Here is a 14,308-nt window from a genome sequence, read left to right as displayed (position 1 = left end):
CAAAAAACAGCTACTGCTTCTGGAATAAATCTTATGTTAATACCGTACTCTGAATAAAGCTAGAAACTGAAAAACTTTTTAAAAAGAAAGTAGGGGGTGAAAAAAGACAGTCATTATCTATTCTCTAGACTCTGCTATTAAATAAACTACAAAATTAAGTTTATATCTAATTCTTCCTAAAGCAGTGAAACACACTCTCCTGCCTAGACAAATATATAAAGAAAAAGTAGTCTTAACTCTAAATATGGCTGAACAAGAGGTGAAACAGGTTTAAAATACTTTTGAACCTGTATCTTCTCCACTTTCATTTAAATGTGGTAGAAGTTACTCTAGAATGACCTTATATTGCAATTTATAAAAAACTGCATCACTGAGTACTTATCACTGTCACCTTTTTCCTCAAAACTAGTAAAACCTATTTGAGTTCTTCAAAACTAAATTAAATCTTTCCAGTAAACAAAAGATTTTTTTCTGTCTTACATAGAAAAAGATGTACTTTGAAAAAAACAGAAAAAAGAGAAGAGCTTGTTCTAAAGTTGGTAAGATGATGAAGTTTAAAGACCCACATAATCCATCACAGTGCTCTTGATGAAGTATTGGTAACTTACAGTTTTAAATGTTCAACGTACTGCAAATTCAAAGATTCCATGAACATAGATGGTTTAGAAAAATATAAATATGGAGCAAGGAATGGCTACCCTGAGTCTTCAAGTAGGCTACGCCCATGGTTTTGTGCTGCGCTTGAGTGCTTGGGGTTTCTCTTTGCTGGATAGGAGGCTTGGTGGCCACATCTGGTTTTATCGTAACGCAGGGCTCAACACGGTGGGAACCCATTGGAAATAAACAAACCTCGAAGGGAAGGTACAACAGAAGCTGCATGCGCACTGAATATACACAACTACAGGAGAACTGATCACCAAGGAGACTTTAAAATGGAACTCCTTTCAAGACTCCTCCTTAGAAGGCACATATCGGTATGATGCTCATCAAGAAGCCTGATGAATTCAGAGGTATCGTACATCCCGTATCATCCAGGAATCTTCAGTGCTACAGATTCTTCAAAGAAGTGCAGAAAAATATGCTCCACTCTGTTGCAAAGACTCATTTGCTTGTAGCTACCATTGCACTCCAAAAAAACTGACTGCTTAAAGCAATGAGGCACTTCTGTGTAAAAATTCTCTTGAAATTTCCAAACACTATTTTACAAAATTTGTGCTAGGTCCTTGAAGCATTATTTTGGTTAATTAAAAAATATTTTTATAGAAAAAAAGACAGTCCGCCAATAAAGAAAAGGAATGCATTTTCTAATGCAACATAAAACCTCCAGTGGTTCCAGTGATATACTTGGCACAAAACTTGAAGGAAGTCGAATACTGGCATCCCAAACTTGTGAGCCTAACATGGGTGCTGCCTTCCTCAGGCTATACTAACCTTTACTGTTGAGGAATGTGATGGAGAAGAATGTGTATCAACTTTGCGTCGTTTTTGTTCTGAGGAAAGAACAGAACAATGGCATTATTAAAACACATTTCAAAGAGGAGAATCAAATAATATCACTTTCTGAAGTACCAACATAATTACAGCTAGATTTCTTACTGCTGTGTGAATTTCATTTTCCTTAAGCTATCTAAAGTTAGCAGCATACCTCGACCATCTTTATGAAAGTTTGCAGCAGAAGTGTACTGTGAACAAACTGCTGCAAAATTATGCTCACTCCAAACTTCTATTTAATGGAAGTCAGTATCTGAATTTCAGAATTGCTATGAAGACCCTGAACAGGTGACCCAATGGAAAACACTATAGCCCTCCCTTATGTGGTTTTGCCTTAAGCAACACAAATATAAAACTCAACATCAGCCTCAGGTAATAACATAAGGATTTGCTAACCCTTAATATAAGAAGGGACTGATAAAGTGTCCTGCATCCTTCTTATGGATGCAAAAGCCTATATCTTTCATTTTCCCTGTTTTCTTCTAATTCAAAGGTTGTCATGAAGCTCTCAAAGAACGCACAAAGTTTTTTCATTATACTTTTGCAAAACTTGCATGGTCAAAGTTATACATTATAATAAAAGACCATTTAGACTTACATTTTAAAAATGGCAGGGTTTGTGAGAACAAGCATTCACTGGAGATGTGTCAAGTTCACACATTCACATAGTTTGCCTTTTGGAGATATTCTGACCACCTCCTTTAAATAGTAACTGTATTGAAAAGCTAGTCAACATCTCACTTATTATGTAGAGATTCTCTCTCAACTTCTCTGTCATGTTTTGACACTCAGTGATTTTCAAGTGATACATTCTATTTTTCTAGACAAGAACAGAAACGAAATATTCAAACTTACCCCTTTCAGATTCTGATGTTTCTGATCTGGGAACAGGTGACTTCAAGGACCCAGCTACTGGCACCTTTTCTCCTCCTTTAGCATTTTCCTTGGATTTCATTTCCTTTGCTAGATCTCTTTCTCTGGATGGCTCCTTTTCTCTCTCCTTTTCTGCAGTTGACTTTGACTCAATGATGGTAACAACCATCTTGGACTTTTCTTCTTTTGAAGCTTTTTCTTCTTTCTTCACTTTTTCCTTTTCTTTGTCAGATTTTGGCGTTTTCTCCTTGATCTCTCTTGCTTTCTCATCTTTGTTTGCCCGTTCTTCCTTCGGTTTATCTTTCCCATCTTTCCCAAGTGCCTTCATCTCCGGAGTGGCAGCTGGAGTCTTGTCTTTTTTTTCTTTATCTTTTTCCTTCCCACTTTTTTCTTTATCATCTTTCTCTTTAATAATTTTGCTGCATCAAAAATAAAATGGCCAATTAGCATATACAGAAACATAAAGCTCTAGCTTTATAACAGAAGTTTCACTTCTGAATGTTTGACAGAATTTTCCTGGAGCAGACACTGTAAGATTTCAGACTTGCTGTTTCTTTATCAGAACAACAACAAGCAAATGTTCTTATTTGTCCTTTGTAACTAAAATGAAATGCATTTACCAGTAAAACGGTGTATTTTGAAAGAAATGTCATTTTTTTAAACTTTAAAGAAATGGAAACTATTTACACAGAACCCCGAAGTAAAAATAAAAGGCAGGTAATTTTCAAGTGTATTTCTATGGCTTGGAAGGAAGAAAATAGAGAATGTATAAGAATAGGTTTTCTCACCTATTAGATGCACTGTTTCCGTTGCTTGTTGTCACCTTCGGTGTAGCGTTGACAGTTTTATTAATAACTTTCACCACACCCTGAGACTTCTCCTTTAGTTTATCTGCTTAAAAAAAGAAAGAGAAAAGCTCTATTTCAAGTAATTAATCTCTTATTGGTTAATATACAACAAGTACCTGAGCATACTCATGTCAGGTCATGTGTAGCAACAGGTAAAATAGGCAACAGATCACTCTCTCCCAAAACCAAGTGAAAATAAAGAACACGCACTGATGCTATTTTAGCATAAAATTTATACTTTTTCTTTTTTGCTTAATGAGGCAAATTTTGAGAGAAGCCTGTAATGTCCAAAAAATTCTACTAAAAAATAAACATATAATAATCATAGGTGTATTTACCAGTCTCCTCAGTAGTGCCCTCTTCCAGTCTAACTGTATTTATTGCGAGAGACGTAGGCATCCCAGCACCACCTGGCCCATTTTGTACTGTTGCAGGTACAGCATTCCTGGCAGGTGGGTCTTTGTGGTGAAACTCATTTTCAGGTATCATGAAAGGCTTCCTACTTTTCAATTGTCCAGAATAGCTGCAAGTCGCACAGATTGTTAAATATGCACAAACATAAAGCAAAACATGGATTGAATCTTAAATGTGGATCTAATCTAACAGTTCATCTGTTATTTATTTCACAGTTTTTCCTAACTGATACGCAGTTTCTTCCCCCTGTATCGATGAGCTCAAAAGAAAAAGAAAAACAAACAAACCCACTAGACACAAGAAGCAGCCCTACTTCCACACCCTCTTCCTCACCACCACACACACACACAACCCTGGGCAAACACACAGAACAAACTGACTACTGACAAAACTTCAAACTGTTCGGGCAACCTGAACTGCCCCTCAGGCATACAAGGATGATTTCACATTCACCACAGGAAGATGTAACATGTAACTAAGCATTTTAGAATCATATGCACTTTCAATATCTAACCAGTCTTGCAGAAATAGCCCTTTGCATTCTTCCTTTTACTATACCTCCTATCTCCTTGCTGCTATATTATTTCTCTAAAATTATGCTATGCTCTTCTGAGTAGAACTCTTTACTATTTTAAGTGTTTTACTAGAGTCTTGTAAAGGAAATTAGTGATCATCCAGCATAAAATGAATGTTTTCATTCACACTGCCAGCACCAAGATGCAGGATAGCGAAATCTTCTGTGATAAGGTAAAAATCAAATGTTAGGACTGTAACAGTTCCGAGTCTTTAGATGCCTTTCATGATCCACTTTTAACCACTTTCTTAAATAAGTTGTTGTTACCCCATAGCCAATGCATATAGATCAGGTCTCTTCTCTTTCTCTTCCTGACATATCTTGTGTACTCTTCTTTCCAAAGCTTGACCCAGATTCAGGACTTTTGGATACCATGGAAGGATTTTGGTCAGCACAATCAGGATGTTTCTGATATGTGTATATTCACCTGTTTCCAGACAGTGCACAGAAGCCTAAAACATAAATTAAATCTAATGAAGTTGCTTTTTGGTTTTTTTTTAAAGCATTCAAAAAATGTAAGGTTTTTGGCATCTCTATTTACCTTAGTTAATTTATAGTGCCACTTGTGTACCACGTGTCTAAAATTCTCATAATCCAATTGATCAGCCTTATTTCCACCATCAAATCCAGTTGCTCGTAATATAGTTAGGAAGCCTGGATAGTTGCCACATTCCTACATGCACATCAAATAGGAAAAAATTATTTTTCAGGAAACAAAACCAGTAATTCTAAAACCTAAGCTCTAAAGAATGAGACATGATCACACTTCACATTTTTTTTTGACTCACATTTTTTTGAAGCTAATTTAATTGAAATTTAAGTAGTGGCTGAGAGAAAAGATTATTCAAAATTTAACTAGCTTGTGCAAGGAGTATAAAGTGAGTTTCCATATGCTCCCTAAATTATCTTCGAGGTAAGCCATGTGAAAATCAGAAATGGAAGTGTTTTTTTAGCAAATATATCTTTTAACACCATACAAAATTACTTCTATCAAAACTACATGAATTATAGTCATATACAAGTCAATTTTATGATCATGCCATCAGAAAAATTCAATTGCATTGTTTTTAAATCTAACAGTTTCACTAAATCCATTTTTATTGGGCTGAAATACACAAATGGTTAGCATGTATTCTAATGAGCAAACTTATTTTAGTAGTTTCCTATACCTTTTCATATATGACTCTGTCACTGTGCCATCTGGTCACGGTCTCCAGCATACAGCATAAAAACCTGCCGTATCTACTGGCTTCATTTTCCGTGCAACTTGCAACTGTATATATAATATCAGAGAAAACCTGTGAATAGAGCAAGAAAACGTTACTATGACCTTACTGAATTACAAAAGCAAAAAACCTAGCAAAAATTATACATTTCTCTCATCTAAACCACCATTAAGCTGGTTTCCAAATACAACAGAGACTTCTTATAAAATATAAAATTATAAAATATTGTTTGTTTTCCCAACTGCTGATCCTTCACACTTAGCCAGAATCCAAGCATACAGCTGCTGCTGACACACTGTTCAACAGTTCAAGTGTCTTCACTGATGTAATTGTTTTATTTTCAAATTAATAATGATTTGAGCTGGTATAAGCAAACATCTAGCCAAGCTGATGCAAAAGAGTTTTTTGTTGCTGGTGATGGACAATAAGAAAATGGCACACACAGCTAAAATGGGAAGATGAGAGCAGGCCGTGGAAATACTGATTACTTAGAGGTTACAAAACCTCAAAACAACTCCTAAGACAGCTAATGACTTTGCTCTGAAATTCCAGACTCATTAGCGTAAAATACAAACAAGATTTATTGAAAATAAACCCCTCAAGCTTTAAGAAAACTTTGGTCATAAGATCTGAAATATAAAAGTGAACTTCTGATTGTCACAGATTCTAGAATGAAACACAAGTTTCAAACTGATCTTGTTTACCTCTTTTGGGAGGCAGGGGGGACACTAGTTTGAGATGCTCATAGTGGTAATGATGTACATACACACAGTTTAGCTACTTACTCGGTCATAGCAGAGAAGTGTGGAGAAATTGGGTGTTTTCTGCTGATGCACCAGTTCAACAAAGTGAGCACAGTAAACTGCATCAATTGCCGAAAAAATGCATCGAGGAAATATACACAACTGTAAAAATTTGGTGATAGTCTCGTTTTTGGTAGATTCTTCAAAAAACAAAAGTTGAGAGGGGAAAAAAGAAAAGAAAAATTAAGTAAATTAATGGCTTCTCATTCAACTACTCTCTTCCCAAGAAGTTCAGTATGACAGATCCATATTCTGGTCCTTGCACATTTGGCTACTTGTATTTCAGACATATCTTTGGCACTGATCAGAAGAAGTCAATATAAGTGCAACTGTTTGAGGGTGGAGATAGTATAGCACGGTGGATGTAGCAAATGCTTGTATCTTACTGGTAAAATTCTTCTTTCACACAAAGCTAAAAAGAGGTTCTGGGAAAGCTTCAGTAAACTTCTCCACCTGCTCAAATTGTGTACATCAGCAAAGCAAATGCCACCTGCTATTTCCCTAGAACACTTTCTTTCATCTTTCTACACTGGGCTGACTTTCAGTTTGGTTTCCTTCGAAACTGAAGCACATATTGTCTCTACAGAGTCCATTAATAATCATTTTTCCAATTAATCAAACACATAGAGGAACTTAAAGAACAGCCTTCAGTAAACCAGTACCCCAATACACACTCATTTGGTGAAAGTTTCGCTCTACCACTGAGTAAAGAACTGCACTGTATCAAGTTCAAGTTACCTGTTTCTGTTTGATCAAGCACAGGTTGGTAAACTCAACAGCTCAATACATAGCCAAACTGGTCCCATGGCAATAAGGAACATAAAAACAAGCTGAGAGGAATTTACAGCATGAAAGCAAGGTCAGAGGAAGTACAGAATTAAAGACTAAGTGGATGCCTTCAAAGGAAGAACAGTCATGATCCTCACAAGGACCACTGGTGGTTTTGCACAGGCCACAGTAATTCATAATTCCCAGGGCTTGCTTGCTTCAATTTCGCAATGCTCACAGAATAAAGTTTGCTCAAGAAAGGACTGTCAAACTTTTACTTAACTAAAAACTTTATACTGACTTTGCTTAATTTTAGTATCTACCCCTCAATGTTTATAACAAACATCTGATAACTAACAAAAAGGAAAAATCTACCAAGGGAATCACAGTTCGTAGGACAATGTGTTGTTTCAGAAGTGTACAAACAAAGCAAGTGAACGGCCAGTCAGAATAAGTAGTCTCCGATTGCTAAAGCTACCTGTCTACTCTACCAAAAATTAACCTATTCATAAGGGTACAAACACTCTATCAAAAGTCTGTAGACAGGATAGCAGTCTTAAAAAAAAATAATTAAATATAAATAATTGAAAAATATTATAATTTATTTTATTATAATAAAGCCCACTACTACAGTGGATGTGCTGTTCTACTTTCTCATGTAGTACAATTACAGATTATTTATTTAAATGAGCAAACTGCTGAAACTGTAAGTTTGCCTCTGGATATAATTCTGGGAAACTTCATTCAACTGAAGCCTGAGCACAAGAGCCTACAATAAGCTATTCCCAGTATCCTACAAAGAGTTATGTGTATACCTATGCAAGCTATTCTCTATACACTTTTGGGTGGTTTTTTACACAGACAAATTTACAAAGTCACCTTTATACCAAGTTTTAATCAACCAGTAATTTTTCAACCAGTAATTTCTTGTAGTTCATTTACTACAGTACATTAAATATTTATAGGGAACAGTGTTTCTTCATTAAACCAGTTGGATGGATCTTACATGAGTTGGACAACAAAACTCTTTTCCATTGGATTATGCTAGGCTTCTTGGGACAGACGAACTACTACTTCCAGTTACAAACTCAAAGTTCATCCAGAGAAGAAAACTGACCAGAGAAAAACATTTCAGATTAACCATTCCAGCAGAGTTCACAAGCAACATGAAACATTACAGACGTTTTGTAGGAGAAAAAACTTGATTCTGTTTGCTGCATATCTGCTCTATAAAACATGTGCATGCTGTCTCACTGAATGGGGCTGTTAGGCTGGCACAACACTTATCTTGTCATTGGAACAGGGTTTATGCCACCACCCAAATTCTGGCATATTGCTCCTAATCACAGAACTCAAACAAAGAAAGTTAACCCAAACCAGTCATTGAGACTTTACATGCCCACTTTTTGTCCTGTAGCAATTATACTAACTTAGCAGCATTCTAACTGCAGTTAGCAAGTACAAGCCAGCTTGCAATTATAAGTTTCCACTGAACTGGTCAATCTCTAACTTATTTTCTAAATTAGGGCAAAATTTAAAAAGTCTTGACATTGCAAGACACGAAACTTCTCTATGAAAACCAATGACTCAGCATTTTCAAAGACAAAAAACATTCTAACTAAAAATTTACCTCACTAACAGACCTCATCATATAACAAGATCAAATTTTCAAATTAACATTAACAGTATTATTGCAAGGAAGTTCTGGAGACAGTGATGACTACAAAAACATCCACAGCATTTCCCTTAGACACACTTACTTGCCAGAAGCCAGTTATCTTTCTCTAGTTTCAGTCTCTGCAGAACCCGCTGCACATGCTCCAACTGCTTCTTCTCCTCTTCAAGGAGCTTGTCCTGCAAAGCTGTGCAACGTTCTTTTTCTTTTTTCTTTTTATTTGGAGGCTATAAAATGTCAGTGTAACTAATTTAGTATTATACTAAAACTTGCTATAGACAGAGCAATAAGTTCCTGGTAATACTAAAGAATACTTAAAAAATTTCTCACTCAAAAATGTTCTGCTCTAATAATCAACTGATTTTATGAACACTGGCTGACTTTAGTTAAGACAAGAGTGAACAGACAAACCATAGATACAGGTGTCAAGACCTGCTTTCTGAAACTGATTTTCCAGTAATTTTCACTTTGTGGAGTCACTAGTACTTTTAAAATGGAAATTATGAAGGAAAGTCAATCCAAATTAGTTTAACGTGGCAAATCAGAATGGATGAACCAGGGGACAAAACTTCATAGATCTAAACAACCTCAATATAATACTTCATGAAAAGAAACTCCTGCAAGGCTAGAAAAGTTTAAACTGAACCACAAAATGATATCAACATACCATTTCCTGATTGTCATCTATGGCTTTCATCTGGACTTTAAGTTTATTGACTTCTCTGTCATAGCTGCTGTGCGGCACGGCAAGGTCATACATTGTTAAAGACCAGAATGTAGCATAAAACTGAGGGCTGATGTCATCCCATACTTTAGGGAGGTGCAGAGAAATCACAGCTTCGTGAACAGGAGCCATCACCAGCTCACATGATGTAATGTATTTGTGAACTTTGTGCTGCTGTTTATTTCCCTTCTCAGCTTTCTTTAGTTCATCATATTTTGACTGTGGATAAAAAAATAAAATAAATAAAAAACTGTAATCTACATATACAAAAATTAAACTTAACAGAGTAATTTAATTTTCCTGAAAAACTTTTCTATACATTTATTTGTGAAATGTCAGTACATAAAGCACTGAAGAACCATATACAGAACCTTTAGTCTTCATCCTTATTGGATGGATTTATCGTTCTTCACTGATGCTGCTACCTGTTATAGTAACATACTACACTACACCAAGTAAAAACTGCTCTCCATATTGAATTTTTTAGATGCAGGAACAAATTAATATCTGAGACTTCCTGAGATAGCACACCATTTGCCAGCTGCAACACTTTCCTCCACAGCAAAAATCCATCTAAAACACCTGCAGAAGAACTTACACCCTTGAGGGAATAGGGAGGGAGAGAATTCCTCTTGATAACCCAAGACATCCAAAGAGGTGACTTCATTAGCTACTTCTGTCAGTTGTGTGAAAGTTGACACATGGGTCATATTTTCTAAGAAGATTGAGGATAACCTGTTCCAGCCCAAAGTTTCTATTTCTAATTCTACTCACAAAACTTTGCAAGTTCTATTTAGCAAATCATTTTTTATCTGGAACCTACCACATGTACTGGTAACAGGTATCAGAGCAGCACTGCGAGCAGAAAAATGGAAGAGTTGTACTCACTGAAATGTGGTGTGCATACATGGGTCTTGAGAGGAAAAATGCAGCATCGTGAGGTGTGTGAAACTCATTACAGAGAACATCAATAGAAGGCACTCGCTTAATGTAATCCTCTGTGCTTAGATTGGATGCTAAAAACCCACCAAATTGTACCAAGGTGTCATGGCACTACAAGTAAAAAATACAAAAAGTTAGCAAACATTATTATTTTGTTCAACAATTAAGTTAGTGAGAGCCTCAAAGCTTGCTTTTTTAAAATATTTTGTTTCTTGTTAAAAATGCTAACACAAAATAGTAGAGAAAAAAAATTCTAATGGGGGAAGAACAATAAAATAAGAAACCACACCTAGAAAAGCCAGCAGAACTCAAGAGTATTCTAATCTACCAGAATGGAAACTAGCTCCTACTGCCTGAGGCAGCAAAGTATTTTTTTTAAAGAAAGGAAGTTTCACTTACCAAAGTAAGATTAGAAAAACACAATGGACACTTAAAAAATAAGAATTTAACTTTTTATGATAATGGATGCTTTGCTCTTTTACTCAGAGGTCACTTTTTAATATAATATATTTTCAATACACCCATATATTAAAATAGAGCAACCCTGCAATTAGTTTTAAAATTCCTATGTATTTGTATTTATTGTACTGTATTCTTATATATAATTCCATACATTTTTGTTATTTATGCGCTGAATCCTTACATACTGTGCTGATAAACTAGAAGTTAACAAAAAGGAGGGGATCTCATTAAAACAGGTGTTTTTACTTGCCTGATCATACAGTTTTCCCACCAGCTTCAGATGTTTTTCCCCTCCTTCTTGAAAGACAACACCATTTCTCTGTTGAGCCATAAGCAGGCACAGTGGGAGGGCAAGATCATGGTCCAATAAAGCATCTTTTAATCTCTGCGATGACTTCTTTGTATTCCTGATTTGACCAAAGTATCCACCCTGCACAGTACAGAAGAAGTTACCCAAGTTAGAAAACAGTGCATCACAAACGGAATCTATGTATGCTGACTGCAGAAATACTGATCAATTAACAGCAATAGAGTTTCCTGTCCATCAGTCAAACTCTCTGGATACTGAACTGCAATGTATGCATAGAAGAATCAGAAACTAACTAGTCTTGTATGTTTTAAATAGTTTTTGCTACTCCCCCTGAGCAAGGCTGAGCCAGCAGGACTACACCACATCCAAGCTCAGTGGCTGCTGGAATGCACAGGTCTGTCATGTAACACTCTCTCCTGAAAATGAAGATGCTGTGATGCACAAGAATTAAGGTTCACATCTACACTGCACTGGCTGCCTGTCTCAAGGCCTGTAAGCTCAAGAGGCAGCAATTCCAAGAAGGCACACACTTTTCTCAGCTATACTGCCAGAGTTCTTGAACCAGTCTTTAGAACCACAAATAAAAAGCAATAGCTATTATTAAATTTAACACAAACACACCTCAGCTTTCAGTTGTTCTCCACCAGTCATGGCTTCCAATTGTTCCATCGTCATTTCTTCAGTAATTTCTATCCCCGCCATTTTCTGCACTACCTCTTTTAAAATAAGCAAATCAAAGCTGCAAAGAAAACAGACAAGTGGAGTAAAAACAAGACAATTTGTTTAAGAACCGGACGCTATGACACTCAATATATATTACATAGCAGCACAGTGCATGTTAAACAGCATTCTCATTCTTTTTTCAAGAACAAACTGGTATGTCAAGCACAAGGATTTCTTAATTGCAAGAAAAAAGCTTGTACTTAAAAGCAATGCAGTCATTCCACAGATGGATTTCAGAACCCCTTCAGAACAACTTAATTGTTTTTGAAGATGGTAGTGAATGTGGTGCTATTAAGTATCAGCAAATTAATCAAAGTTTATTGCTCCCTTTTGTTGCTTTCCATGTTTTGAACTGTATCTACACAGTTATTTAATGAATATGGAATATTTTATATGTTGTTAAGAGTTTCTAGAATAGTACACAGCCTTAGAAATGTACTGGCAAAGGTAATCTGGAGAGGTTGCTTAGAAACATGAAAAACATCTTATTTTTACTTGAAACACAATATATAAAATATTCCAATAACCATCCTGCCCAGAGACTAGGTTTTACTTCCTGAATTCCATAAGGACAATGACTTTTCTTTGACAAAAGTATAGTAAATTGTATCCCAATCACACAAAACAATGTTTTCCAGTTAACTTCGGAAATTTCTGTGACTTTCTTATGAAAAGCATTGACCCATGCCTTCCAAAACAAAGTGTCATTTTTAAATAAATCATACAGCTTGTATTTTTGTTTGCTGTTCCAGCCATAAGTAGCTTTTCTTTCTATGAACTGTGCAATACCAGCATAAGTTCCAATTCAAATACCTGAATATTGTAGTCCTGTGAAACTGGTCATACAAGGTAAATCCATTTCATTTTTATGATCCTCAAGTACTAAACTGACTTTTTTTTTTCCCAAAATAGTTTCAGTTATAATTTTGGGCAAAACCATAAACATTACTTACCCTTCCTCTGTAGCTCAATGTGATTGCCATCATCAGAACAAAAAGTAGGGACAGAGGAGCGTATGAGACTGAATGTCTATGTTGCAAGGAAGGGGAAAAAACTACATTTCTCAACATAACTACCCTAAAATAACATACTGTGTTATCACCATTGGTAAGCTGCCATTCAACAACCATATGGGGATTTCTAATAAAAAGAAGTTGATACTCACCTATGTGATAACATTAAAATTAAGTAAATGAAACAATACTACTAAAGTGATGACAATGGACGGGCAAAAGGAAAAGTCAAATTGGAAAACTTGTTTTGAGTTATGACTGACATTGACACATGAAGAAGCAATTAAATTACCACTAAATTAATTGGATAAAGTATTTAATTAATATTAAAATGTTAAGAGCCATTCCTGCAGGGAAGACATGAGAAAACAAAAACAAACTGTAACGGTCACACTGCTTTATATAATAGATAGTATTTTTTAAATAATGTACAGTAACTTCTGTGATGTAATTACACACTGGCAGGTTTTTTTTCCCCTGTCTGGTTAGCTGTTAAGAAAACTATTAAAATAAATTAAAGATTAAAAATCACTGTTTCAATAATGTCACAGCGATACAATTAGAGGAAAGGTAATGTACTAAAGAGTATATCATTCTTTCTTTCTGCTATTTAACCTTCCCAGTGCTATGAACAGAGCTTACGAGTGCTAGAGCAACAGCTACATCAGGTGTCTGTGTATCAGCAAACACCTAAATAACACTTTATAAAAACAGAGTTTATAAGGATCCATTGTGCAATACTTGCCTTTTGCCAGCTTTCAGCTGGTTGGCCACATACTGCAGGAGGCCTGCAAGTTCAATTGGGTATTTTCGGAAAATGGCACCACAAAAGCTTGCCAGACCTAGAGCAAAGGGAAACAGCTGTGACTTCACCTCTTTATTACATAAACATAAACAAAGTGCACATGGCATCTTAGCAATACATGCATTTCCGGAATACAAAGGGAAAAAAAATCCTATTGATTAAATTTGCCAGCTCCCCATTTTGTTGAAAATATTAACCAGTAGGTGCAAGTGAAATATTGATCATAATGTCAATGGTTCAATAGATCATGGGGGCAGGGGTGTGTGTGAAGTGTTTTAAACATATTGTAATAAATGAAACAAGAATACTAACTCTGCAGCCAGCTTGAGATTGTAGTGTCATCATGCTTCATTCTCTCCTTCTCAGGGTTTGCCAATGCTTCAATGATACAATCTTTAATGGAGTTAAAGAGAGTATTTCTCCTCTACTTACAAGCACAAAAGTTACAGACTTGTTTTTCTGGCTTTTGTAATATATAAACATGATATATAAGTACAGTAAACATTAACATAGCTGTGGTTTTAAAAAAATTAAAAAACATGAAAAAGTAACCTAAAAGCAATATTACCTCCCTATTTAGAAGATCACTATGCTTTCAAGAGTGAAAGTGGTAAAAACAATAATAATTTTCATAGTGTGAAATAATTAAGAGACGAT

General features: G+C 35.6%; 1 protein-coding gene across 10 annotated transcripts in view; it reads right to left on the bottom strand.

Annotated features, from left to right (window-relative positions):
* THOC2 (THO complex subunit 2) overlaps nt 1-14,308 on the bottom strand; it is a 50,587-nt gene that overhangs the window by 8,808 nt on the left and 27,471 nt on the right. For 3 of the 10 annotated variants that reach the window (XM_086850471.1, XM_086850473.1, XM_086850475.1), the window contains 15 exons: nt 13,964-14,044; nt 13,592-13,688; nt 11,732-11,849; nt 11,051-11,230; nt 10,285-10,449; nt 9,340-9,615; nt 8,758-8,899; nt 6,212-6,369; nt 5,370-5,498; nt 4,742-4,873; nt 4,468-4,652; nt 3,551-3,735; nt 3,153-3,258; nt 2,347-2,783; nt 1,432-1,490 (listed from right to left, as the gene is read on the bottom strand). In XM_086850471.1, the coding sequence (XP_086706597.1) occupies nt 1,432-1,490; nt 2,347-2,783; nt 3,153-3,258; nt 3,551-3,735; nt 4,468-4,652; nt 4,742-4,873; nt 5,370-5,498; nt 6,212-6,369; nt 8,758-8,899; nt 9,340-9,615; nt 10,285-10,449; nt 11,051-11,230; nt 11,732-11,849; nt 13,592-13,688; nt 13,964-14,044 (2,450 nt within the window). Of the gene's footprint in view, nt 1-608; nt 1,491-2,346; nt 2,784-3,152; nt 3,259-3,550; nt 3,736-4,467; nt 4,653-4,741; nt 4,874-5,369; nt 5,499-6,211; nt 6,370-8,757; nt 8,900-9,339; nt 9,616-10,284; nt 10,450-11,050; nt 11,231-11,731; nt 11,850-13,591; nt 13,689-13,963; nt 14,045-14,308 lie in introns of all 10 variants that reach the window. The other 7 variants (XM_086850472.1, XM_086850474.1, XM_086850476.1 and 4 more) reach the window with 5 other exon arrangements.

This window comes from Cyanistes caeruleus, chromosome 14 (assembly GCF_971803275.1).
Source record: "Cyanistes caeruleus chromosome 14, bCyaCae1.hap1.1, whole genome shotgun sequence".
In the NCBI taxonomy this organism is placed as follows: Eukaryota; Metazoa; Chordata; class Aves; order Passeriformes; family Paridae; genus Cyanistes; species Cyanistes caeruleus.
Note: the sequence above shows the minus strand (reverse complement) of the source record. Positions and strands in the feature narration are given on the sequence as shown.